This window comes from Ochotona curzoniae, unplaced genomic scaffold (assembly GCF_017591425.1).
Source record: "Ochotona curzoniae isolate NIBS_2020 unplaced genomic scaffold, NIBS_Ocur_1.0 contig_908, whole genome shotgun sequence".
In the NCBI taxonomy this organism is placed as follows: domain Eukaryota; kingdom Metazoa; phylum Chordata; class Mammalia; order Lagomorpha; family Ochotonidae; genus Ochotona; species Ochotona curzoniae.
The window spans coordinates 578,561-605,717 of record NW_024466607.1 but is presented as its reverse complement, the minus strand read 5'-3'; the positions used below and the strand labels follow the sequence as shown (position 1 = coordinate 605,717).

Here is a 27,157-nt window from a genome sequence, read left to right as displayed (position 1 = left end):
CTGGGGGATAAAAGTCACAGCTTGCTCTGAAGACTTACAATTTCTAAGGCTCTCAATCATCAGCAGTTACACTGTAGGGTTCTTTTGTTTTGTTTGTTTGTGTTGAGGCGGTGTACATTTTGACAGGGTAACATAAACTGGCTGGGACATGTAGCAACACACCCCATAGCTGTGGTGGCTGAAGAGGAATTTTCATTAATCACTAACGTCGATGGGAGACGGAGACCATCACGTGATAAGCTGCTCACCCATGAGACCCAGTGACTACAACTTTGTAGGAAATGTGGCACCTTTGCGTGTGTGTGATCATGGCGAAGTTACTACCCAAATGTGTTTAAAACCTGTTTATTAATGTGCCACAGAAATGTACAAGATCCTATGAATAAACATTCTCTTTCCAAACAAGTCCATATTAAGAATGTGTCTCTTAACAATGTCTCTCCACAGTGCAGATGACGGTTCATTCACTGTATATGTGGCTGGAAAGCAAAACAGCGGAAGTCAGGGCAGTGGACAGGAGATGGGCACTGGACCCTGAGACCTGAATTCCTCTGGAGCTCAGACCTGCAAAATAGGAAAATCAAGTAGAATTATCTTGGGGAAAAGCAAGGCTGCCTGTTAGACTGTCATTCTTCTAATCATGCACTTTGCAGTGAACTTGACTCCCTCAGTTTATTTGAGTAAGTGCCTTGATCCTCTATGCTTGGTATCTGGTTCCAGTGTGGAAATGCCAACGAATGCCAGCCTTGGCACAGCTTTCCCATCAGGCAGACCTGAAGGATCCAGCCCAGCAGGGTACTGATGCCTTGCCACCACCGTCACCTCACAGATGTCACACTCAGCACAGGCCACTAAGCAAGTGCACCTTCTAAAGCCACAGCAGCCAATGGTCTCTGCACCCCAACCCTGCCTGACGGGTACTGGCCTGCTCAAGAGTCTCTACTGAGGAGGACTAGAAAGCTGGGGTCAGCTCAGTACCAACTTTGTCCCCTGTGAGTGACAACTGCCTTGACCGTGGAAGTGGCCCGGCCACCTGTGCAGGCCTGCAAGGGAGCTGCTTGTCTGTGCCAAGGGAAGGAGTCGTGAGATGATGCTCCAGGGACTCGTAGGTGGGCTGCTTGTACTCTGAGCTTCAGTGAAGAAACATAAAACTGGATTTCTAAGCATGGTGCAAGTCTGAAGGATCAGTTATGAAAAAAGCAGGTCACCACCTCCCATGCGCAATTGAACCTGGAGACACAGACCTCACGTTGGATCAGACACTTGCAGGATGGGAGGTGCACTCACTGGACATCACTGGACACCCGTGGGGTGGGGCTGCACTCACTGGATGCCTGCGGGGTGAGGGTGCACTCACTGGACACCTGCAGGGTGGGGGTGCACTCACTGGATGCCTGCGGGGTGGGGGTGCACTCACTGGATGCCTGCAGGGTGGGGGTGCACTCACTGGATGCCTGCGGGGTTGGGGTGCACTCACTGGATGCCTGCGGGGTTGGGGTGCACTCACTGGATGCCTGCGGGGTGGGGGTGCACTCACTGGATGCCTGCGGGGTGGGGGTGCACTCACTGGACACCTGCGGGGTGGGGGTGCACTCACTGGACATCACTGGACACCTGCGGGGTGGGGGTGCACTCACTGGACACCTGCGGGGTTGGGGTGCACTCACTGGATGCCTGTGGGGTTGGGGTGCACTCACTGGACACCTGCGGGGTGGGGGTGCACTCACTGGACACCTGCGGGGTGGGGGTGCACTCACTGGACATCACTGGACACCTGCGGGGTGGGGGTGCACTCACTGGACATCACTGGACACCTGCGGGGTGGGGGTGCACTCACTGGACATCACTGGACACCTGCGGGGTGGGGGTGCACTCACTGGACACCTGCGGGGTGGGGGTGCACTCACTGGACACCTGCGGGGTGGGGGTGCACTCACTGGACACCTGCGGGGTGGGGGTGCACTCACTGGACATCTTGGGGATCCTGATCTCCTCACTGCTGCTCCCATCACCCCCATCACTGACTGTTCTTATTTCAATCAGGTAGTCCTCTTCAAAGGGAACCAGAAGCTCCGCCGACGTGTTATTCGTTTCCAAAATATGCATCTTGCTCTGTCTGCTTTGCCTGTAGAGAATCTAAATGAGACGGCAAATGTGTCATTAGGATGGGTGCGTGGTGTTCCCCAAGGGCAGAATATGTGATGTTCCTAAGGGCAGGCCCTGTTAGGGAAGAGACGAGGTCACCCACCACTGTGAACCAGGCCTCCTGGAACACAGACCAAGGGATTTGCTTCCTTAAGCTTGATTATTCTTCCTGGGGAAAAGATTTCCTATTTGGCCAATGATTCTGGAATTAGAGTAAATTTATCTCTACCAATTAAAAATAGCTTGATGTTATTATCTTTGGAGCTCTTTGGGAAAGTGGCCATGGAGTTTGGACTCATATCCAATGTCTTAATACATGCGTCTGCCAATAGGTGACCGGTGGTACTCTGCATGGAAATGACTTGCTCTCCAATCTTGCTAAATTTCGTGCATGTTGTGAAAAGATCACATTTTACTGCCAGCAATTCCATCAGAATAAACTAGAATATCCTAGTCTTTGATCCAGTACTCGTCCCCATCCTCTAGGCACATTCAGCATCTGTCCTCCATGTGGTAGCCTACTGAGTTTCACTTTCAGATCCTCCATGGTACACTACTCTTCAGAGATGGATTTCGGATGAACGATTGTATTTTGGAAACATTTTTATAAAGATTGTTTCCATATGCATGAAATTTGTTTTCTATTTGCTCGTGACATGCTTGGTTCTTCAGTAATTCAGCTGATTTGATTAAAAAACAAACTGAATACTCACCTTATAGCCTAACACTTCCGATTCATTTTCCATGGTTTTTACATGCTCCCAATTCAAGCACAATTTAGAGTTTGACAGCTTCCAGGCAATGTTTGCTGGTGGTTGGCTGGGAGCTTTAAAGAGATAATCAAAGATCCAAATGAATATTAATCAGCTTACAGCCACTGTGTGATCATCAACATGAAAAGGAAAAAGAAGTCCTCAATGGTTAGTGCGCAAGCAACTCGAACGTTTTCAGTGTCATTTGAAATAGTATATTAATTCTTATCAGAGGAAGCAAATTTATTCAAATTCTGGCTATCTGAGAAAGCCTTAATGGCAGACTTCTGAATAATAATGACTTGTTAAATGTCCAGTATTAATCACTGCTGTTGACTTGTAAACCGCATGGCACAGATGTGGGTGGAGGGGCTTGCAGATCCATGCTGCATCAGCTTCGACTCCATGTGAGCCACGGCAGGGACGTTCACTCCCTGCAGTCTGTTATTTAACATGGCATTAGTCGGGGTTCTTAGGAGTAACTGACACCACCATGTCGAGATACATTACGTAAACTTTGATTCCAACATTGTGAAGGAAGCAGGAGGCTCTCTGGAATCTTGGCAGAGGCAGCAGCCAGCACAAGAGAGGGACAAAGAAGGTGTCCATTGCCTCCACAAGCCTGTGCCTGCTCTTGTTGCCACAAGGCACCTCTGTGGACCACTCTAGTGCCCATGGCAGGTGCCACGCCTGCCCACCACACCTGCTGTGTGCCATCTACTCTCTGCACAGGCAGCCCAGACTGAAATTCCAAGAAGGTTGATGACTGACATAATATGCCCATATGTCAACCTCAGCCCAAACAAGCGAGGCTGAATCATGGGAAAGGTACTTACAATTTTAGTATAAATAGAGCTGTTGGGAAAGATGGTCACAAAGTATTGATTAACTCAAGAAGTCCACTGCAAATTCAAGTGGCTTTCAGTTATCTGAAAGAAATGCTGTCTGGGATGGGGGGGTGGCATACAGTGCTTGGAAGCTTCCATCTGAAGCAGAAGATGCTGTCCAACTAGAGAATTTTTTATTTACATAAAGCAAACAGATCTCACGTATTTCACAGGTACACTGTTAAGAACATAAGAATACTTCCCGCACATCCGCTCTCCCTCACTCCCTCTTCCTTCCCATTGTGTTTTATTTTTTGTAATGGCATACTTTATGATCATAAGTTTTATCCTCCACTAAATAAAGAATTCAACAGGAAGTAGAAACAGCACTGCGCCTCAGCAGTGTAGACGAGGACTGCCATCACGCCATCTCGAGGTCAGTGGCATGCACACACATTCTTTATTGTGCTTGCTGCATTTGTTCTCCCATATCAGAGAAAACATACAGTATTTGTCTCCTTGGGACTGGCTTCTTCCGCTATCATAACAGCCCCCAGCTGCATCTTTTTTTTTTGAAGACAAAAACAGGATTTCATTCTTTTTTTATGGCTGGGTAATATTCCATCATATGTTACCTCTTCTTTGGTCATTAGTTGATGGATGGACACCTGGGTTGATTCCATGTTTTAGCTCTTATAAGCCTAGCTGCCCAAAATATTCAAGTAAAAAGAATTCTTCTATATGCCGATTTCATTGCCTTTGGATGAATTCCCAGGGATGGGGTGACTGGATCATGTGACAGATTTAAATCTCTGAGAAATCTGCATGCTGTCTTCCATGATTGTGTGTTACTTACGCCCTAACAACAGAGCATTAGGGGAGGTTTCCTGACACTGTCACCAGCATTGGAGGCTAGCTATTCTAATCAGGTGAGGCAAGATCTCCCTGTGGTTTTTATTTGCCTTTCCCTGATGGCTGGTGATCCCGGGGATTTAGTCACGTGCCTGCTTGTCATCTGTGTTTCATCCTTTGTAAAATACCCGGCCATGTCTCTTACGTGCTTCCTCACTGGATTGTATATGTTCCTGAGTTTCTTGAGATCTTTATATACTTTGGACATTAATCTTTTTTCAGATTTTACAAACACAGTGTACAAAGTCAAGACAGAGCCATAACTTGTCACAGAACTTCCAGTGAGTGCTGGGTCAGGGTTCTGGCCCACAGGTTCCCAGTTCCAGCATCTCTGTAGAGCTTGCTGCATTCAAGATGCCAGTGTCGATGACCATTTTTAAATGTAAAACATGGAATTATTTTTTAAAATCACCTAGAAAACAACAACAAAGTTTAAAATGCTAAGGATGGTATTCTGGGCACCTGTGTAGGGTTTGTGTGTCTGAATGAGGGTAACAGCTAACTCTTTGTTGATGAAAATGGAAGCTTGTTAGAGCTCTGACCCAGCTGCCTGTTAGAGAGAGAGAGATTGTGTGTGTGTGTGTGTGTGTGTGTGTGTGTCAGCATGTCTCCTCTTCCACAGGTAGTGGTGCATCATGTGGACATGACTGCAGGGGTAATTTAGGGTTGGATTCCTCTACCAGCTCCAAGGGCGAACAAAGTGTTGAGCTCTGATGTTAGAACTTGATTCTGTCTCTTCTGAGAACCCAGGTTCCCCTTTTTACAGTGAGCCTGACAAGTCCTAGTCTCAAAGACTCTTAACCTATGTAAAATCAAATATGAAACTCATGTCCCTCAACAGCTCTTAACTTCTTGAGAAGAGAGGTTATCCCCTGTGATGTTATGATAGAATCAATTTTCCAGCTCTGTTCAGATAGCTTGTTCCTAGTAATTCTGTCTCAAGGTTTGCAAGTGATTCCCTTCTCAAGCACAGTCAGCCTGGATTGGACTCAAGATTGCCCCTGCAATTGCTTTTACTTGGGTTCTTCATGCGCCTCCTGAAGGAGGGTGGTTCAGGAGAGTTCCTGCTCACTGTGTCAGAGTGCCCAGGGTCCACAGCCTTGCTCAACTGTGCCCAAGGTCTTGGCTCCCACGCTAATGTTTTCTAGTCAGCCTTTTCAAAGCCCTGACAGCTACTTTGGAAACACCATCATCTAAACCCAAGCTCCGTTAACAATTCTGGCTTGGTGTGATTGCAAACGTCTATCATGGAATTAGCATTTCTGTTTCCTTGAACAACCAGAACACTGTCACATGGATAATATGAAATTCATGTCATGATGCTTGTCTTCGATTTGTCAAGGGATAACTCAACATACAAACAATTTTGTAATTTTTTACCCTTCTAGTCGATTTTTAAAGACTAAACCATTTTGTACTAAATGACAATGTAAACCAGCCCCGTGCAGTTCCAATGTGTCCCTGTCATCAGATTTTCTGCAGACAGTATTTATATTCAACTACAGCTCCCACTGTGAGCTCAATTCAAAATCAAGTTCTTGAATTACACTTGTAAGTAACAGCATGGGACTGAGATTTGGGCAGGGGAGGAAGAGCATAAGTGCAAGATGAAATCAAAGTCACACCCATCCTTTGAGTCTAAGTGTGGATCGAATGCCTGTTTACAGCAAGCAGGAACCTGGGAGAGAGTGGTGTCAATGTCAGACACCAAATTAAGGCAAAATCTGCAGATCCCATTCCACAGTCTGATGTCTGTTCTATGATTTGCTTGTTTTGTTTTACTCCTGGAATTGCGTAAATATTTTTCTTCCTTGAGTTTTAAATCTGACTTCCATCTGAGTGGTGCCTGTGTGGATAACAGTGTGTGTGCAGAGCCTCTCGGTTGTCTGTGGGCAGCCATCATTTCCACCAAGCGGTGGTGCTTACAATGGACAATGCCACCATCATCGTACAACACCCAACAGGGCTCCTGTAGCTCCCCTGGGCAGAGATGCCTCCCTATTGTGTCTTTTCATCATCATTGTTGGTGACTTCTCTGGTCTTTCTCATGCTTCAGGGTCACCTGTGCCCTGACAGGACTGCCTGTGTAAGGCCACCAGGTGGGAGCGGGTGACTTGATCACTGCGTTTCCAGGACAGGGTCTCAGAGCAGAGGCGTGTGCTTCCAGGTTTGTTTACACAGAAACGCTCATCTGCAATATGTGATCACACACAGAATATTTTCCAGCTGTTAACACATCCTATATGGTCAAGCCTTACCTAGTGTATTCCTGTGTCCAGCAGAACGGAATACCTGTGCAAACCCAGGTTCGGAGGAGCAAAGCAGCAACTATCATGGTTCCAAATGAGATTGGCTATCAGTGGGAAGAGGTGTTGGGTTTTGGTGCCAAATGAGATTGGTATCATTGGGAAGAGGTGTTGGGTTTGTTGGTGGACTTCAGGGCCTCCAGGTAAGCCATGGAGGCAAGACCACTTGAAAGGGGTGATGTGACATCTGGCACAGTAAAGCCAGGCCAACACACACTCCAGGGACTGAAGTGAGAAAGCAAACACTTCCTTACCGAGCCCTACTAAAGCTTAGTTGGATGCTGGTCATCAGTGAATGAAACCCTATAAGACACAGGTTCTCTGTTTTTCTCATTTCGCAGATGAGGGTCCTGAGACCTTGATGGATAAACAGTCACCCAAGGTCTCAGGAATGGGAGCAGTTTCTGAACTCGCTTTGGGGTAAGGCCATTGAAACCCCCATTCTCACACATGTCCCACCACTGTCATTCATGTTGGTGCTCAAACCATTTTCTCTTTGGAAGTTCTGGAATGATTTAGAGTGTTTTGATTGTTACCAGAATGTGTCAACAGTTATGCAAGAGACAAACTGTCCAACCAAGCCAGACAGCCGGTAAGTGGTGAGGTGAGGGAAGGAAGAGGGAGGTGCCTGCCCACGTAGTCTTCCTTCCTGGAGTGCCACCGTACTTACGAGACTTCTTGGTGGTGACGTTGACTGGGGGGCTGGAGGGACCTGTGCCACCAGTGTTGTAGGCCCTCACAGAAGCGAGGTAGACAGTGTTCGCCTTGAGCCCCGTGATGTTCTTGGCCGTGACATTTCCACTGACTCTCGCTTTACCCATCGTGCGTTCTCTCGAGTCTTCTGTCCAGTATAAGACCTGACCGTTAAGACAATGGCTGTCAGCCACGAACAGGATGTGGAGAAGGTATCAGCACAAATAAAAATATGCATTTATGATTAAAGTGGTCACACAAGGAAATATAACCAAAGTGTGATATTTCTATGTGGTTATACCAATCAGGATTAGTGGACACACATTCACAGTGGAAAGTGGAAAAAGGTGGGCTTCTGATGATTTCCAAAATATAGCATTTCATGAAATGGCTCAGGGCCAGCAGCTGAAACTGAAGCCACTGCTGACACCACACCATCAGTTGAAGACTTTGGCCAAGATGCTGCACTAATGCTGGTCCCAGCTCTGGAGTCATGAGCTGATTAACCATTCAGCTCCCACTAACTCCTTCCAATGCATCCGACATGTTGTAAATACACAGTAACTGGAAGAGGAGAATGAAGTGGAGCATACATTTCACACCTTTTTGCAGTTTAGTGAGGAAAGTCCTTAAAAACATAAGAAGGAATTACAAGATAAAGCTTATTTTTGTATAAAACATTTGAAATCCATGCATATAAAGGATCTTCATAAAGTTCATAGGTACGATTAAATATTGCACATGGATTTCAATATTTTGCATAAAGTAGGCAGTTTTTCATTCGGTCTCCCACAGACCTTTTGAAGTGCCCTTGTGTGTGTGGGAGAAGGCAGCAGTATTCCAAACAAGTGGCACTGAGAAAGGCATGACGGGGGTGTGAGGTAAGACTGCGCAGGACAGAGGACATCCACAGGGGACAGGCACGCAGACGGCTCCGAGAAGTGGGCAGGGCCCAGATGAGAACATGCTCTCTCGGGCCTGGAGTGGCCAGGATGCCGCTAGTGAGCGTAGCTTTCTGCCCGGGCAGGGGCTTCATGTAGCAAGAGAAAAAAAGGCCAAGGCATTGGGCAGAAGGTGCATCTTCTGACTTGTGAAGAGACCAAGTTACAGCTCTGGAAATCAGCAAGAGCAGTGAGCAGCTGGTGACTTTCTCTCTTAACGCCCCATCACCTTAACTTGGTGAGAACATGTTGTGCTTTGTGAGTCTTGCTGCAATCTTCCCTGCCTCCCCAGGTCACCTGGAAAGACCTTCTCCTTGTCCTCCTCCCCGCCGTGGACAGACATGCATGATCCCAGGCCAGGAGCAGGGCAGCACAGTCAGGCTGTTACCTCATAGCCCAGCACACGTCCTGTGTTTCTGTTCCAGGCGATGGCATGCCACGAGACCTCCATTTCAGAAGCTGAGACACTCAGGACGGAAGTTCCCAGGGGAGCCAGCCGGGGTTCTGCTCCAAGGAAAGACACGGCTGACTTTAGCAGAGGGCTCACAGGAAAGCAGGTGCAAAGGCGGCAGAGACACAAACCCGCTCCAAAGCCTGAGCACACTCACCATCTTCCCCAGAGTAGATGATGGACACAGGGCTCAGCGGTCCTTCCCCTTGGTCATTGTACACGCCCACCTTGACTTCAAAGGGAGACAGCGGGGCGATGCTCTCGTTTCTATAGGTGAACCTGGAGGACTCTACGGATGCCACCTTGGCCTTGGTCCAAGCTGCTGAGCCCACTGGCCGGAACATGACCAGGTAGCCAAATCCCTCTCCGTTCTGTAGTTCCTCTGGAATGGGCTTGGAAGAGAGGGGTCAGTGAGTCAGGCCCTAAAATATCGCTCACTGAGCTACCGTATTGTCCACTCATGGTCAGCACCCTTCCCTCTGCAGAGACAAGTCTGTCTAAAAGCACGGGAGAACCGGCCAAGATTTCAAGTAGAAATAGCAAATGGGCTTTACGTATTTATATTTTTTCCATTGATTGTTCATAAATTCTAATAATAAAATGGTTTAGGAGATTGCAAGAGTTTATGATAAAATCTAAAACGTAATTTTGATATGAATTTTTAACATCAGACAAAATTAACTCATTAACTATTTATGCCAAGGACAGGCTGAGTAACCCTGTGTGAGATGTGAGCGCAGACCTGGTTGTAATAACGAGCTCCGATGCTCGCAGTATTGCCGAGGGTGACAGAGGCCCTCTGGGGTCTCCTGAGCATGCGGTGCCCTCAATGCTGACATGCAGCACGATACCAACTCCCACAACATCCGATCTGCAGCATGCATTCACATTTTAAAAATTACTAAAATTTTAAAATTCCCCTAAAATGCTGAAAATGTTAAAAATTGCAAATAACCACAGAGACTCAGAAAAAAAAAGGAATTTATGCTTAAATTTAGGCAAACAAACCATATGGTTGCAACAAAAATAAAAACAACAACTTATATTAGAAAATCAATGTAATTTTTTTTTTCTAAAGGAAAATGCTTCGCTTCTATTTTCCAAAAATATGATGGGCTGTTAGAAGCATTAGCAATGGGACCCCGTGCTCTGGGACCTCCCACACTCTAGACCCCCCATGCTCTGGTACCCAGTGCTCTAGGACCCCCTTGCTCTGGGACCCCTACACTCTAGGACACCTGCTCTGGGATGCAGTGCTCTAGGACCCCTTGCTCTGGGACCCCCAATTTCCCCAGCTTGGCTTCAGGCCTCTGCTGGCTGCTTGGACTCTATTTGATTGCCAAACATGCCACTGGGTCAGTGTCTAGGTGGTGTCTGGGTGCAGAGTCTCTGTACAAACTGTCTATTTCTTTCTACATCTGCGCGTTTTCTAGTTGCTTACAGGGCTTGCATATGACACACACAATGGTGCAGTGTTAGAGAAGCAGCACAGTGGGGACCCAGGCTGGAGGAGCCATGAGAAAACGGAAGCTCTTTATTGGAAACAGAGAGGGAAGAGAGAGCAGGTTGCCAGATAGGAACAGGGAAGTAGCAAGCCCTGAGTGTGGGGAGACAGATGCTGAGGGCACTGGTCGGTCCCCCACTAACACAGGCTCCCCGAGCCACGCTCTTACTGTGTAAGATTCTCCAACAAATCCAGAAGCTGAATGAGGAGGGAAAATACAGCTCCTGCTCCCCAGGGAAAGGAAGCCTCTCTCCCTGGCTGAAAGCCCCGCTTCTTATTGGGAGAACAGAATTCAAACTTAATCTGGAGCCCCGGGAAATGGAAGCTTTTCACTAGAGCCTGCGATAGTCTTTCTACTTAATTCAGACACTTGGCTCATTCCATTAGGAAGAGGACTTTGTTTCTGTTGGTCAAGGGCAACAGTGTTGCTCATGGCTTGACTCAGCATAGCCCAGAGGTCAAGGTTTACTCCCAAGGACAGAATGAAATGACCAGGAAACATTCAGGCACTTGGGTTGGGAAGTAGATACATAGACAGTGGACATGCAGAGATACATCTACATCCGGCCTACGCCATGGAGCTACTCGAGTCTGCAGCGGATGGTCGCCATCAGGCTGAACCTGGTAAGGATGGGCTCATGCTGGCAAGAAATGTAAGGGCCAGGGATGCTCATCACGTGCCCGAGCTTGGGGAAAGGGGAGTGTCAGGGAGGTGAGCCACAGGAGGGCAGCATCTATACCCACGTGACAGGAGGGCAGCGTCTATACCCACGTGACCCTCCCTCCAGCCTCGTGAGCTGCCGGCCTGATTTGGAGAAAGCCAGGTTCTCCCTTCAGTGGAAGTGAGCCAGTTTAGCATCTGCTCTCCAGGTACCAACAGCAGGATGGTGTGCCACAGGTATATGTCTTCCAGTGACCAAGCCAGACTCACAGTGACTGAATGCTCTTGGGCGTCTTCCTGTCCAGCTAAATCCTCCTCCTTCACAATAACCTGGTTGGGCACAGACTTACCTCCCATGTGACAACGAGCTCAGACCGGCTTCCGCCTCCCCCATCAATGTTTCCTGGAGCCACCATAGGCACTGGGAGAGAGGAGGGTGAGGGTGGCGGTTGAGAGAGAGAGAGGGGTACGTTTTCAATATCTCACAGACATACTTCCAAGGGTTTGCCCATTCCCATGGTTATGAGAAAGGATGCAGCTCTGTGAGGGACAGGTGAGTGCGGGAGTGACCACTGCAGCACAGAGGCTCCACCCCAAGCATCCACTGATGCAGCTGCACTGGCAATAGACAGGCAGCATACTCAGCATCTTTGTGAAGGAACAAACTAATACTAATCCTCTCTAGTAACCACCGAACCTTCCTGATGAGCCAGGCTCTGCCTGCCTCTGTGCCCCGGGGTCCCAGCTCCCTTGCGTCCTGTGTGTATGTACAAGGAGGTGCAGACCTGCCTCGGGAGGAAGTTACAGAACTTGTCAAGGAAGCTCTGGCAGCTCAGTGTGGAGACGCTCTAAGAGTGTCCATGACCTGACCAGAGCATGTTCCTGCGGAGAGCAGTCACATCCATGTGCGGCTATACAGGCACACTGCTGATCGCAGCGCGAAAACTCGGGGACGGGCAGCTCCCCAGCAAGCCCTGCTCTGTGTGGCCACCATCAGGGAGCGGCACCCTTGGTGGCACAGCAAAGTCCTGCGTGTGAAAGGCCCAAAAAGGAAACTTCCCCACAACTTTAGGCTCACCCAGTGTTTACAAGACCAATTCTTTACCTGATGCTCTGGTCCTTAACACTGTGGATGGCTTGCTCGGTTCTCCGATCCCAATGCTGTTCCCGGCAACCACTCGGAATTCATAGTCCACCCAGGGACTGAGGCCCACCACCGTGGCGTTGAACGTCTGCCCATTGAGGATTTCTGGGACTAGGGAGCATGCGACACTGAGTTTACCTAAATCAGCACTAGTTCAAATTACTTTCCCCGGTTACTATGTTACATACTATTATTAGAAAACTTTAGGGAGACCCTGCGTGGCTCACCTGTCCCCGCAGCCTGCCAGCCCACGGAAAAGGGTGTTCGTGCCTGCACGGTGAATATCTGGATGGGGCTGTTGTGGTCGGGGCCCGCGTTCCAGCTGATCTGGGCGGTGGTGCTGGAGATGTCTCCCACACGCACGTCCTCCGGAGGACCTGGGGGGCCTGGAAGAACACTGTGCTGGGGGCCACAACGGAGATGCTCGCACTGCTGGGGTTTGGCAATCACGGGCTCGTGGTTTACTTTTGCTTGTTATTTATTTTGCTGCTGACCACAACGAATTAGCAGCACTTGATCAAAGACCAGGCGCTGTTAATTCAGGTCACATGGTAACACACAGAAGCGCTTTCTTAGGAGTCGTGGGAGAGGTGGTGCTCAAGGAACCGTTTTTGTCATTTTCTCCCTCAAATCTGTAGCAAACCAGTGCAATGAGCTTGGAGACCTGCGGGGCGCGAGGCTCTGACTGCTCAGAAGCAGCGAAGTCGCGCTCCGAGAAGCCACACTGGGTGCGAGTCAAGCCCGGGCGTGCATGGTCTACAGACACCCGGCCGAGGCCGTGTCCCTGCCCTTGCTACCCACTCCCTCAGCCTCGGAACTGAGAAAATAAGGATCCATGTGGCCCGCTTCTGCGGAGAGGCGGCGTGATGGCCACCGCGGTGCGGCCTGCCCCTCACCTCTGACGATGACGTCTGCCCCGGCCGACACACTTTCCAGGGGCGTCTGCACCGCGCACAGGTACCTCCCGGAATGCTGAAGCTGAATGTCACGGACCATCAAGTCCCCAACAGATTCCTGCAGGTGGAGAGCAGGAAAAGGGGGAAGCATCATCCCCACAGCTCACCCCACTTCCAATCACCGTATCCTCCCATTTGTTAGAACCACGTCTAGAAAACAAACATTCCTGTAAAAGGCACAGAATAGAAGCAGATGCAGCACCATAAACAGCCACGCACAGAAAGACGGGCAGAGTAAGAGAGGCATTGATTCATCAGAACATTTAGGTACGTGAAAACCCCAGCTACTTACGCCTCCAACCCTTTCAAAGTGGGCGGCCGCGCCGGTTTTCAGGTCTAGGAAGTTCCCATTGAAAGCCCACAGAAAGGCTACTCGAGTGGACGGGTCGCGGGACACCTGGCAGGGCAGGATGATGCTCTCCCCCACGGTGACGTCCACGTTGGAAGGTGGCACCGTGATGACAGTCCTCTCTGTTGGGGAAAGCCATTACTTAGGATGCCCATAAAATGCCCGCCTGGGCACATAAAACAGATCTGTGGTCATGTGAATTTGCATCAACACCACGAGGCTTTCCTCCACCTCCATCTCTAAGAGCTAGACACTCTATTCTCAAACGCCTTGGCACCAGCCTACCTTGCTATTACTTGGGAAATTAAAGACAAAATCTTACGGTGCTCAGAAACAGTTGACACAAAGTTACAACATTCTCTTACCTTGCTATTACGTGGGAAATTAAAGACAAAATCTTACGGTGCTCAGAAATAGTTGACACAAAGTTACAACATTCTCTACACATGGAGCCCACACCTTGGGCCCCGCTCCTGTTTCCTAATGTTACCATTCTCTACACAGCTTCACTCACCAAACACCACGAGCCAGCGATAAGCTTATACTGCCCACCGTGTTTATCCTGTTTTTAACATAATCCTAGTAATACTTTTCCTTTGTAGTGAAGAAGCAACACAAACAGGAAAGCTGGAAGCTTCCCATTTGCATTCAGGGTTTGCAATGCTAGAATAAGACATTCAGCCGGAACCATTTCCTTCTATAAATGTTACTTCAATATCAGCCCATAGTCTACACTTCCTGGTATTTAATTTACAAAAATCTTAATTGGAAGTGTGATCCAGCAGCACTCACAGAGTTCTACATTCTTTTCTGATTAAAGGAGATCACGTACATGACTTTTTTTTTTTTAACAGTAAGGTGTATGGTTCCATTTCCAGAGTATTGGTCATTGTGGAACTGAAGCCACTGAACACAGATGCACCATCAGCAGCTGCAGAGATGAACTATCCTACTAAGAATCAAACAGGGCTTATGGGATTTGCAGGTGAGACTTTAGGTCTCAGGCAAACTGTCATGAAAGGAACACACTACAGGCAGGGGCAGGAGGAAGGCCCTTGGGAGTCTGTCTCCACCACAGGGAACTTGAAAGATCTGGCTGCACGACCCAGGAGATGCATCAAGCTCTGCTCGTGTCCTGCCACCTTCCCTCTCCATCTACCAAACCTGGTCACCACCGGCCGGGCTGTGGGCCCCGCCCTGCACCATCACAACAGCCCTCCGTCCATGAAGATGCTTCAGGCATGGCTTCGGTGGGATTCTGGGATTCGGGGATAGAAAGGAGGATGGAAGAACCTTGTTCTGGAGCCTAACTGGATAAATAATATATCTCCAAAGATAATGGAAGAAAAACACCAACTCTTAATCTTTGAAATTCCCTCTTCATTTTTTACCCTTTTTACAACTCTATTTGCTACTTAGACCTTTCAACCCAACACTTTCTAGGAAGAGTCTGAGAAGTGGCTTTGTGGAACGTGCCCCTTGCATTCCCAAGCCTCTTCCCCAGCTTGTTACTCCTCGGGAAGGAATCACCTTCCGTTCCCACTCCAGTGAATGACACCTGGGGTTCCAGAAAACCGTGTCCATCAGGAAGAATAGTTTCCTCTTATGTGTGCTTTGGAAACAAAAAAGAATCACTAATGTCTTATTTACATTTATGGATGGATTAGTCGGCTAATTGGATTTGGATGTGTTGATAGGACAGAACTGCCCCGATTTAAAGTTTTAGATCCTGCAATTAAAGTAATTTTCAAGCACTAAAGATTGACAGCCACTCCTTGCATTTATAACTCCAGGGTGGCTAAATTAGCTGACATATCCCCTGTGCCCATGTCTTGTACGTGCAATCCTAAGACTGAGCCACCAGGAAGGACTGTTGGTCTTCAGCTTAGACTGATTATGTTCTTGAGTCACTCAGAGCTGACATCTGCTAAGTGCCCACCACCATGTCCATCCCCGCCTGAAGGGGGCGCCTGTGATGGTAAAGGAGATGGGAAAGACGCAGCATCTGCTTCACAGAGGTGAAGATTGAGTAGGCTCATCCAGAGTGGAACCTGCCTTGATCAGTGGGAGGCTCCGGTCAAGTCCTCCTCACCAGTGAGTGGCCTTGGGGCCAGTGTTGTGGCACAGTATGTTAATCCTCTGACTGCACTGCCAGTATCCTGTATGGGTGCCAGTTCAAACCCCTGATGCTCCACTTCTGATCCAGCTCCCTGCTAGAGAAGCAGTGGACATGTGCGGGACTCCTGGCTTCAGCCTGACCCATCCCTGGCCATTACAGCCGTTTGGGAATGGACAAGCACTTCAAGAGTTCTCTGTCTCTCCCTCTGTGATTCAGCCTTTCAAATCAATCAATCAATCATGTTATCAATAAACCACTGGTAAATCCTGAGGGACTGTACTGAGAAGGAATTGTTTTAGCCGAAGAGTACAGACTTAAAGGTAGGAGTTAGCCCAGTGCAGGAGGCAGCCAGGGAGAGGGACATGTCCTGCCTGTGTAACAGCAGCACCACAGAAATCTGTGGCCAGCCAACGGAAGCCTGTAGGGGACGCTGGCACTTGGGTCTGTAGGGCAGGCATTGTGGCACACAGGTCCTTGTGCATTCCATGTTGGAGCGCCACTTCCTTTGGACACTTGGATGGAGTCCCTGGCTCTGCACCAGTCCTGCTGTTGCGTGGTGAGGCAGAAGATGGAAGTTGTATGTCTCTGTCTCTTTCAGTCTCTCAGACTTGCAGACAAATACATTTAAGTGTCAAAGTTAAAATAAGATGTTCAGAAAAAGGAGCACAGAGAAAAGGTGAGATGTTGCCTCATGTGGCAAAGGCCAGCACGTGCTGGGGGTGGGGCCTGGGGGTGGACTCGGGCCAGCCCGCAGGGTCCCTGGGCACCACCTGCACGGGCCATCCATCACAGCAGAGAAGCGCATCCTGCTGTCTGAGGAGGGATGCCTTCCAGCCTGGAATTCTCCTTCCAAGCAAGCCATCAATCAAACACAAGCACAGGATAAAGACATCTTCAGACAGGGAAAGATTTAAAAAAATACATGCAGCTCTTGAATTCTTTCTCAGGAACTCCTTGGAAGATTTGCTGTAACAAAATGTAGGAGTGTTGGAGAAGCAGAAGGGCAGAGGAATCCCAATGCACGGGGCAGACCGCCATCCAAGGAAGTGAGTGTGGCGCACCTGGGGCGTGAGCCCTACAGAGGCCACGGAAACCACAGGACACCAACACGGGCAAGCTGGGGCTACTGACTAATCAGACAGCAACCTTGGATAGAGAAACAAACGAATCAGCAAGGAAGCAGGAGAATGAGCCTTTGTTCCTCTCTCTGTCATAAAGGCAGTTTTCTGGAAGATAAAATGCTTTCCCTCCTTGTGCACAGGCTGCATAAACTCGGGATGCTCGTATCCTCTCAGCCAAGCACAGCAGCATTTGCTCACGTGCTGTACACACCGGCAGTGTGCACAACCACAGACAACAATCAATTTCCACCCCAGAGTCATCTGTGTGATTCACCTGCAGGCACTGCTACCTGCTGATCCTTCATTGCAATGTGCAGGCAAGGTAGGGTGAGCATTCAAAGACAGACAGCAGAGTAGAGGAGCAGCTGAAAAACGGGTCTGTAGGTGCGGTCCTGAGGCTGTGGCCTGGGCACAACTGAAGGGGTCGATGAGAAGGGAAAGCCCTCCGTTGCTTCACCCACACAGCTGGCCCCGGCTGGTGTGAGCAGCACCTAGTTTGACTCCCCTGCACATGCTTCCGACATAAAGCATCATTCTGAAGCCTCAGCCGGATGCTTGCTGAAGTTCCTGCTCGGTGGCTCACGGTACACGCAGTTCACCCTGGTAATGAATGACATCCACAGGGACACAGGCTCCTCCATGACCATCGAGGCTGTGACAGCCACAGGAGTGACCCAAGCTCCTGAGTGACACTGGGAAGCATGACGCTCACTTGGGAACACAGCACTACGCTCCATCCCGGATGTGTTCACTGAAGAGAAACAAATGCTCCTCCACCAACACTAGGTTTAAGCTCATCATTGATGACTTCACAAGTAGGCAGGACTGCACAGGCACTGCCTGCCCTTTCCTGCACACAGATAAGGATGCTGTGTGGTGCACTGTTCAAAGTACTTGGTTCAGCTGAGTGATAAGTTTCATTTTGCAGAGAATATGGTGGAGTCCAAAATGATGTGGCTCTCAGTAGACTTCTTTGAACTGGTGTGTGTGTGTGTGTGAGAGAGAGAGAGAGATTGGTACTGAGCATTCCCTTGAACTCACAGTGGAACTCAAGCCTTGGGAATTCACTCAGAGTGTTCTCAGTGTGGAAAGAGAAGGCGCTCCCCATTATGGTCAGTGCAGCAATTCCTGATTCATTCTCTCTTCTTGAAGTACCCTCACCAGTAGGTTCATACCTGCACTCTGCTGATGTCAGGGCACGTTCACTCACTCTGTGGGCAACAGCAGAGGTGTAGGGGTGGTCCTTAGCACCCTCTGTTCCTGTCCTGGGGCCGGTGCATCCTAGGGTCTCCTCACTTTGGCATCACTCACTCACGTGGGGCTACATTAACACACCTCAAATTCTTTCTGGCAGTTAGAGCATGATGCCTCTGACTCAGCTGTCCCCCTCCTCTACTACTCAGTGCTCCCACACTGCTGGGCGACTCGGCTGCCCCCTCCTCTCCTGCTCAGTGCTCCCACTCTGTTGAGAGCCTCGGCTGCCTCATGTCTCTCCTGCTAAGTGCTCCCACACTGTTGAGAGCCTCGGCTGCCCCCTCCTCTCCTGCTCAGTGCTCCCACACTGCTGGGCGACTCAGCTGCCCCTTCCTCTCCTGCTCAGTGCTCCCACACTGCTGGGCAACTCGGCTGCCCCCTCCTCTCCTGCTCAGTGCTCCCACACTGCTGAGAGCCTCGGCTGCCTCATGTCTCTCCTGCTAAGTGCTCCCACACTGTTGAGAGCCTCGGCTGCCCCCTCCTCTCCTGCTCAGTGCTCCCACACTGCTGGGCGACTCAGCTGCCCCCTCCTTTCCTGCTCAGTGGATCTCAGACTAGAGAGTGATTCAGCTGTGGGATAGCATAGAGAAGCAGCTCAGCTCACTGGTCTGATGAAGGCTTCTATCACAAAGAATAAACAATCAAACGAGCAGCAATATACTTAATTTGCACATTAGATATGCTTTTCCAAGTTCCGACATTTCAGTGGAAAATAATGCGGAAGCAATGAGCCCTGTAATTGAACATGCCGAACTTCTCCAGTGGGGAGGCACCAACAAATGTTGCCTGCAAACGAGATCACTTGCATGGCCTGCTGCTATCCTGCTTTTTAATCTTGTTCTGAGGGCCAGATCAATAATCCCCCTTTTGTATGTTTTATATGAGATTTTGATACTCATCTCGCTGTATGAACATGTCATAATTTTAATCTGCGTTGTCTGACACAGACATCTGGAACACTGGGTCTCTGTGCCCCTGCCTGTGCTCATGGGACACATCTGTGAACTCGGGGCAGCTTCCCGGCTCAGGCAGGAATGCTGCTAATTGCACTCAGCCACAGGATCCCGCCTTGCCCTGCTGCATTAGGGAAGCACAAGTTGCAACACAGGGTGCAGATAACTGCAGAATCCTCTTAACACAGATAAGCCCTATCGACCAAAAACTAAGCTGGGAGATATCATGTAACTATTATCTTTTTACATGTTATCTAACAACATTTCTTGCACGACTGAAGCTGATAAGCAAATTCAAAGAGGGATGATTGTTTATCAGCTTCACTGGGATCTCTCATTTACTCCTTACCACCTGTCTCTGCTAAGGTCAGGATATGACAATTTTGGTTGCAAAAACAAAATTATGTTTTGCTCTGTAATGAGAGTCAGAAGTGCATCAGAGTCTGCGTGTGTGCATGTGTGTATACACACACACACTGCATCTTCATGGGTCAGGGAAATGGTGGGATCCATACATACATACACAGACACACAGACACACACACACACACACACACACACACCTGTCCCAACAGAACAAGAGGTCTGTATCTTCATGAGTCAGGGAAACGGTGGGATCCACACATGTAACTGCAGTCCTTTCTCAGATCAAAGTCTCAGGAAGGTTATAGAATGAATCCTTAGCAATGTTAGGTTAAGAGGCCATTGAGAATGAGAGAGAGAGAGACAGTTTTACTAATCAGAAGAAAGAGAGGGAGCCGAACTGCTGCCTGGCGAGAGATGCCGGGACCACTTGCACATCACAGGGTGCTCATGTGAGGGAAATGGCTGCCCAGGGCTTTCATGCATCTTAGGGACGGGGGGGAGGAGGTGGCTGCTGCTTGTTTTTACATGCTCGAGATGTAGCACAGGCACCCATCGCGGCTGGCAGTGACCATCCGCCCAGAGACAGGGCTAGGTGATTCAGTATTCCAAACCCTCCTGGGTGGAGTGTCTGCTTGGCTTCAGCAGAGTGGTGGAGTCACTTCCGCTCAGCCCACACTAACATCCCAGCCTTTTGCTTGCTGGTATTGCTGACCACTGTTTAGAGCTAAGGAGGGAGTGTCCTGGGAAGGTTCTAGAGCAGCACATTAGTGAGCAGAGGAGGCAAGCGGGGTCGTGAGCAGTCAGATGGGCTGAGAGGCAGCTAGGGCCTCTGGTCCCTGGCAATTTATTGTTTAAAGTATAAATTCCTACTGTTCACCATTTTTTTACCCTTCCAAGGGTACATTCTCCATAGCCTCCTGGGTCCCTGGAAGACACTGCTTGCACCATTTTCTTGGGTCTTTCTTCCCTTGGAGCCCCCTCCTGTCACTGTGGCAGGGGACCTCTCTCTCTTAAATAAACTTGCTTTTGTGCTGTTGTGGGGTGTGTGCAAGACCATGCCAGACAAGTCAGGTGATAACAGGGCCAACCAGAAATCAGCAAATGACAAGTACTCATGGCAATCCAGTCTGAACCAGAACCCTGAGAGGAACAAGTGGTCATTACTGTGAAACCCAGCCACCAAACTGAAGACTTATGTCCCAGCTTCCCCAGCAATGTAAATTATCACAAGAGATACACAGCTAACACCCTGAACATGCTTACAAAGCTGTAAACATTCACCTTTCCCTGGCTTCTCTTCCACATTTCATCACTGCTAGGCCTCACTTCCTCTTGAAAGTACACAAATTAGAGATACAAAGCATCTTGGCATTAACATCTTGACTGTCCCGCCTAAGCAGTGAACAGAGGGTGAGGAATGCAGACACACAGGGCCAAGTTTAGGGGTACCTGTCTTCAGAGTCTGTCCATGGGAAGCCAGAGAGCAAGCATGTACTGGGCAGGCCAGGAGTTGGAGTGCAAAAGTGATGGAAGCATGGGACCAAGAAAGAGAGCACCTCCTTAGCATGGGCTTTCATGGGGGTGTGTGAGGGCAGTGGTTATGTAGCAATGCCACCTGCTCCTCTCAGGTTCCAGGTGATGCCAGGTGACTGTCAAAGGTAGGCAGAAGTGACCATACTGAGGGCGGAGTCGAGCGAGTGTGTGGCTTCCAGGCTTATGACCCTGAACTAGCTGCCTAGAACCACAACAGCACACTGAAATTGTGCACATGAAAATTCTTCTTTTACATGAGACAACAAACAAGGTTGCTGTAGTCTTTTGTGTCGAATTCCCCATAACAGTTTGGCACCAAGTTCTCTGTTTGGGATATCAGCAATTGAGCTCAGAGAATGAGGACTTGAGTCCCAGCCTGTCCGTTATGCCCAGTTACAAAGTGTTCTTAGAGTTGCAAACACCACCACAGAATTTACACACAAGGCCTCTTACTCTAGTGTCTGCTTTGGATTTGGAAAAAGGGAGCCTCCAAAATCAGTTTTGCTTGCCTAAAGCTCTTACAAATATCAAAGTTAGAGCTAAAACACAGTTTTTCTAATTTCTGCTTTAATTTAAAAATGTATTCCATGTGTCAAATTTATTTGCAATTCTCTAAGCACTCTCCATTCTGATTTCCATAGTGGTTGTACTAGCCTGCACTCCCACCAGCCGCGAAGGAGGGTACCCTTCTCACCGCATCCACGCCAGCAGGTGCTGTTAGCAGAGTCCTGAATGTAGGCCAGCCTCACTGGAGTTAGGTGGTACCTCAACATGGTTTTCATTGTTTATCCCTAATGGCTAGGAAGCCTGAGCATCTTTTCCTTTGTGTGTTAGCCATTCGAATCTGTTCTTTTGAAACATGTATGTTCATCCCACTCCTCGAAATATACCCAAAGGAAATGCAAATTGCATATGAGAAGGGGATCTGTAATCCTATATTTACAGCTACACAATCTATAATACTATAGACTTGGAAACAGTCCAGATGTCCATCCGAAGAGGAGTGGTTAAAGAACTGTGGTAATCCACTCCGTGAACTATTACTCAGCCATTAAAAAGAATGAAATCATACCATTTGCAAGTAGATGGTCCCAACTAGAGGCCATTGGACTCAGAGATATAAGTCAATCCCAACAGGACAAATACCATATGTTCTAATATAAGGAAACCCTCATGCAAATTGTAAGTTCAATAACCCTTTCCATACTGTCATTTGGTTGTATTCCATATGTTTTGATGTTTTTTATTCCATTTTCATTTCTTCCAAATACTTTATTTTCTCTTGTCAAATTCGTGGCTGGCTCATGGATCACACCGTGGCATCATTTTGCCCAAGAGGCTTTTGTGTTTTCATCACCCATGTGTTGGTTATTCAGTGGCCTGTTTTCCCGACTTCATGGTGCTGTAATTTTGTTTTCTTTTTGTTCTAACTTTGTATCTGTTGTTTCCCTTATCTCATGGCTTCTCATTTAAGGGAACGTGTAGTGATGGAGTAATAGAGACAACCATATCCAGATATGAAGATACATTGCAACATGCGTCCCTGCTTCCAAATCAAAGATGGACTCCCAGTGAAACTGTTGGACATATCTAGACAGTGGGATGCTGGACTGCTTGCCCACATTGTCTGTATCAGCACTGTTGGGACACACTTGAAAAACAGACTGAAGGAATTATAACTCCTTATGAAGGACTATACTATTGTAACAACACAGGGAAAATCAGTCAGGGGGTGGGTTTTGGGGAGTGAGGAATCCCAGACCCTATGGAATTGTACCATAAAATTCAAAATTAAAAAAAAAAAAAAGAAAAGCAGATTCAAACAATAAAGCAAAAATAAAAATGTATTCCAAAGACAAGTGGAAGAAACCTTTTGGAGGTCTAAAAATGTTCTATTCTCATGCTGTTTCCGCTTCAGTCTATACCTGTTCTCCAAGGTTCTCTTCTAACTTTGTCTGAGTTAGAACCTGAGAAACAATGGGAAGAAAGAGAAAGGGAGAAAGAAAAAAGAGATGAAGGAAGGAAGGAAGGAAGGAAAGATGGAAGAAAGAAACAAAGAAAGGAGTTTCTGGGAAGCACTAACCTCTGGGAAGGCGACAGGGCGAGTGCTGCTGACGTGTGTGTTGGAGCTGTCTGCATGTTGGACTGCATAACAGAGACACATTACAGACCGGGATCAGGCACAGCTATGAACATTGTATGCATGCATGCCGTGTCTGAAGTCTGTGTTTACATCACGTGGTGATGTGTGTGCGTTTACACTGTGTATTGATGTGTGCATGTCTGTTTAACAGTGTTTTCACCAGGTTGTTTGGTGTGGGTTCTTCCAATGACAAAGATATAAAGGCCTCCACTCCTTCCACAGGCTGTGGAGCTGTCACGAACTTGAAGGAAACAAGTGAACTGTCCCCCTCGGTATTAGAAAGAGTGAGGGGGAGTGTGATGTCAGGCTGTGACACTGCTCTGTGGTGTTGCCACCCTGCTCTGGTGCCCACAAAGGCTTGGGTGTCTGTGGGGCTCGCTTCCTGTCCTGCCCCTTCAGCAGATGAGCCAGGTATGCCAAAGCAAATGTGTTTAAGAACCAGCTATCCCTTTGCTGTTCACTTCAACCCTGAGAAGCTGAACATCGCACAGATGAGCAGCCATGTGCTGAGTGAACTGATTCTGCTTGTGGCACCTTACATCCATGTGAACATGCCACACCCTGTGACAGCTTTCTGAGTGGTGATTGATCACGTCAGAACATCCCGGTGCTGCTTGCAGAGCCTTGATTCTGCCTACGTACACGCGGGCAGCACGTTAGCCAACAGCACCACTGGCTACAGGTGTGTCCTGCAGTGTCTTACTGCACCTGCCCAGCAGGACGACTGAGCGTGCTGTCAGAGCATGCAGTGCGCGGACCATCTACAACATGCATCTAGAGCAGATGAAGACAGTGGCTTACCTTTAACAATCAGCTGGCCGGTGTCCCTGGCAGTGCCAAACTGGTTTGAGGCCAGGCATGTGTATGGCCCGGCGTCCGCCCGGGTGACACTGTGTATCCTGAGGCTGCCATCCTCCAGGAGAACCACCCTAAAACAGGCCATCAGTGGGAGCAAGACAGTGCAGTGTGAGTAAAGTACAAAGGCGAGTTCTCAAGACATCACTAATCCTACAAATACACTCCTCTCTGTGACTCTGTTTTTCATTGTAAACAATTCCTGGATCCAGACCTGGACATGAAGGCTGCTCGCTCTCACACTCACACATGTTGGTGACTCTCATATTGTTACCAGAATGATATTTGTTGATTTCAGGGCACGTTAAAAATCAAGTGAGCAACTGACACTATAACACCAACTGTTTGATGAATAAGGAATGCAACTATTTACTTGACAGGTGAACATTGAGTTGGCTTTGGGAAAAACCAAACCAATCTTGAGATGGTGTCAAGTGTGGTATCCTGAGCCCAGTCTTGCTGCACACATCCAGCCACCAAACTCCAAATGATGGCGGCAGCTGCCACGGGGAGTGAGTTAGAGGGAGCATCACACGGCTCCAGGACCCTGCAGCCGAGGCCACTGGGGGAGTAAGAGGGTATAAGGACTGCAGGCAAACTGGGCTCCGGCACAAGGGAAAGCCACTGCACAGGGCGGAGCCGCTTCTCCCAGCCCAGGAGCACTTTCCTTGTCAGGCGTTCTCCACTTGCACAGAGTACAGATCTCCACCAACTGCTGCCCATCTGTCATCTATCCAACACCTGTCTCCTCACAATCTATCATCTAGAAATTTTTCCTACTTTAAATTTTATCTGGGTTCCCAGGAGTCCCCTACTTTACTGAAACGTGATGGAACACCTGTGTGTGTACACATGCCGACAGGTTCGGAAACGGAAATACAAGATAAGTTTATTCAGTGTGAAAAGTTTTGAAGTCAGTACATTAAGGGTCAGGAAGATGTAGTTACCAAAAATTGCCTGAGGACTTCATCTGTTTCCATCAACGTTCACTTTTTTATTCAGAGTTCTCCTGTAACCTTCCACACCCGCTCTTAGCTCCCCTGTGTGTGCATTTCCTGGGAGTCCTAGGTCTCTGAGCTCTTAAGGGTAGGCTCAGTGCACCCTGTCTGAGGGTGTTTTAACCACAGAGGTGACGAACCAGTATCTAACCCACCCCCCACAATGTGCCGTGCAACCTCAGCGCTCCCAGCACAGCAAGGAGAGCGTATGCTTTGATGCCAAACTGCTTGCCACTGAGTAGACACTGCAACAGTAAATATTACTATTAATTAATTAATTAATTAATAGTAATAGTTCACAGGTAGCATGGGGATACCAATACCACCTGTGTCATGAGAGAACAGGACTGAGTGACATGAATGGCATGAAACACTTGCCCTGGACATGCCTCCAGCAGCCAAGTTTCCCCCATGGCTCAGAATGTAAGCCCGTGTCCAGCTCCATGGGGAGCAGCAGCAGCAGGCAGCAGGCAGGGCAGGGTTCTGACCCAGAGCAGTTCCAGCAACAGGTGCAAGGTGTGGGTGAGACCTTTGATGGGAGTCTGTTGCCAGCAAGACCCTGCTCAGCGTTGCCAGCGTTCCCAGGTCATCCCTGCCGAGAACTCACAAGCTTCTTGTCAGTGATCCTAGACCCTGAATCTTTCTGAGCACACAGAATTAACTAGATACCAGATGCTAACCAAGCTTTTGGTTTGCTGGTGTGAATATCTAGCCTTTGTTCTCCATGACTCAGCTAGTACTTCTCCTTCTCGTTCAGGGTGAAGCTCCTGCCCAGCGTCTTAGAGCCCTCATGCCTCGCTGGACTTGGCAGCGGGTCCTGTGGATTTAACTAAGCCGAGGTCGCAGTTCCCGACTCTCCCCGGACACTTGATCCGCTCTTTAACTCTCATCATTTCATGGTGCAGTGACCTTGCCCTCGTCCTGAATTCTCAGATAAACACTCAATCAGAAAGCTCCAGCTCCTCATGGAACTGAGTAGAAAAATCTTTCCTAAATGACTAAAAGCTTTACTTTCTGGTCAGATGATTAAGTTACACATTGTAACATTCGTGTTAAGAATGCTCCATAAAAGATAGAATTTAAAAACATTTACGTGTGTGGGTGCAGTATGACTATTCAACTGTTGGAAAATCAAGCTAACATTTTAATAGCTCCCACGTTTCCTCCAGTGGCATCATGGAATGGCAGACACAGCCAATGAGCCTGGACAAGGCTTTGTGTCCTGTGGCTCTGGGACGTGGGACATGCAAGCCAGCAGCACACGCACTTCAAGGTGAACAGGCGAGCCCAAGGCAGACTCCTCAGCGCCTGCGTCGCCGCTTTCCCTAGCACAAGCGCAGGGCGTCGCTCCAGGCTCTCCAGGCAGGCTGCTGACCCGAGCGGCTGCATCCAACATTGGCCATCTACAGAACTCCACAACACCGAGTGAAGCTCCTTTGCCCTTGCTTTCTCGGCTTGTGTGGGAACTCATTCATTGTAAGCTATATTGACATAATGGAGTTAACACATTACCTCCACAACTAACCCAGCACAAACACCAACCTTTAGTTTGTCTGCAAACAGAAAGATAGTCTATACGTATGTAGATTCACAACTGTGCATTGAAAGTGGAAGCAATGGCTTCTCTGCTGCCAGCCACACTCTGTCACAAACTTTGAGAACACAGAAGATTAGCAGGAGCTAAATTTCTTAAACTAAGAAAAATTAGGACATTGGGCAATTATAATTTCTTATTGCTGAAACTAGAGCAGTACTGCTATTTTTATAGTTAGATTATTAACTGGAGTATTGCTTCCAGTTCTGTCTAAAGATAATACTGTAGACCATGAAATTTTAATTGACTCTCTAATTTCACTGATATCTTGAAAATGTAAAATAGATTGGATTAAAATGAGTTAGATAAGAAGTAGAAAATTTTTACTCTTCACAATTTAAATTTTAGATAAAATGTCCCACTGGAATGCATTTTAGATCAAATATTGATACTGCATTTTAATGATTTTGCACACGATTTTCATATTTAGGGTGCAATATCTATGCTAATCTCACTCTCACTTAATAAGCTATCTTTCAAAAATTCCTTATTTTCAGAAGCTACCAGAAGCAACTAATATGTTGATCTACAAACATGCAAATACCAAGCAGGCTCAAATCAGGAAAAATACAGGTTACCC

The 27,157-nt window shown here is 48.2% G+C and overlaps 1 protein-coding gene across 1 annotated transcript in view; it reads right to left on the bottom strand.

Annotated features, from left to right (window-relative positions):
- Positions 1 to 460: 460 nt before the first annotated feature.
- CNTN6 (contactin 6) overlaps positions 461 to 27,157 on the bottom strand; it is a 77,024-nt gene continuing 50,327 nt past the window's right edge. Inside the window, exons 10-21 of the mRNA XM_040994943.1 lie at positions 23,932 to 24,059; positions 13,585 to 13,763; positions 13,233 to 13,350; positions 12,564 to 12,722; positions 12,298 to 12,447; positions 11,543 to 11,613; positions 9,185 to 9,419; positions 8,965 to 9,080; positions 7,613 to 7,799; positions 2,859 to 2,971; positions 1,968 to 2,136; positions 461 to 564 (exon numbers count right to left, since the gene is read on the bottom strand). Coding sequence (XP_040850877.1) covers positions 461 to 564; positions 1,968 to 2,136; positions 2,859 to 2,971; positions 7,613 to 7,799; positions 8,965 to 9,080; positions 9,185 to 9,419; positions 11,543 to 11,613; positions 12,298 to 12,447; positions 12,564 to 12,722; positions 13,233 to 13,350; positions 13,585 to 13,763; positions 23,932 to 24,059 — 1,729 coding nt within the window. The remainder of the gene's footprint in view (positions 565 to 1,967; positions 2,137 to 2,858; positions 2,972 to 7,612; positions 7,800 to 8,964; positions 9,081 to 9,184; positions 9,420 to 11,542; positions 11,614 to 12,297; positions 12,448 to 12,563; positions 12,723 to 13,232; positions 13,351 to 13,584; positions 13,764 to 23,931; positions 24,060 to 27,157) is intronic.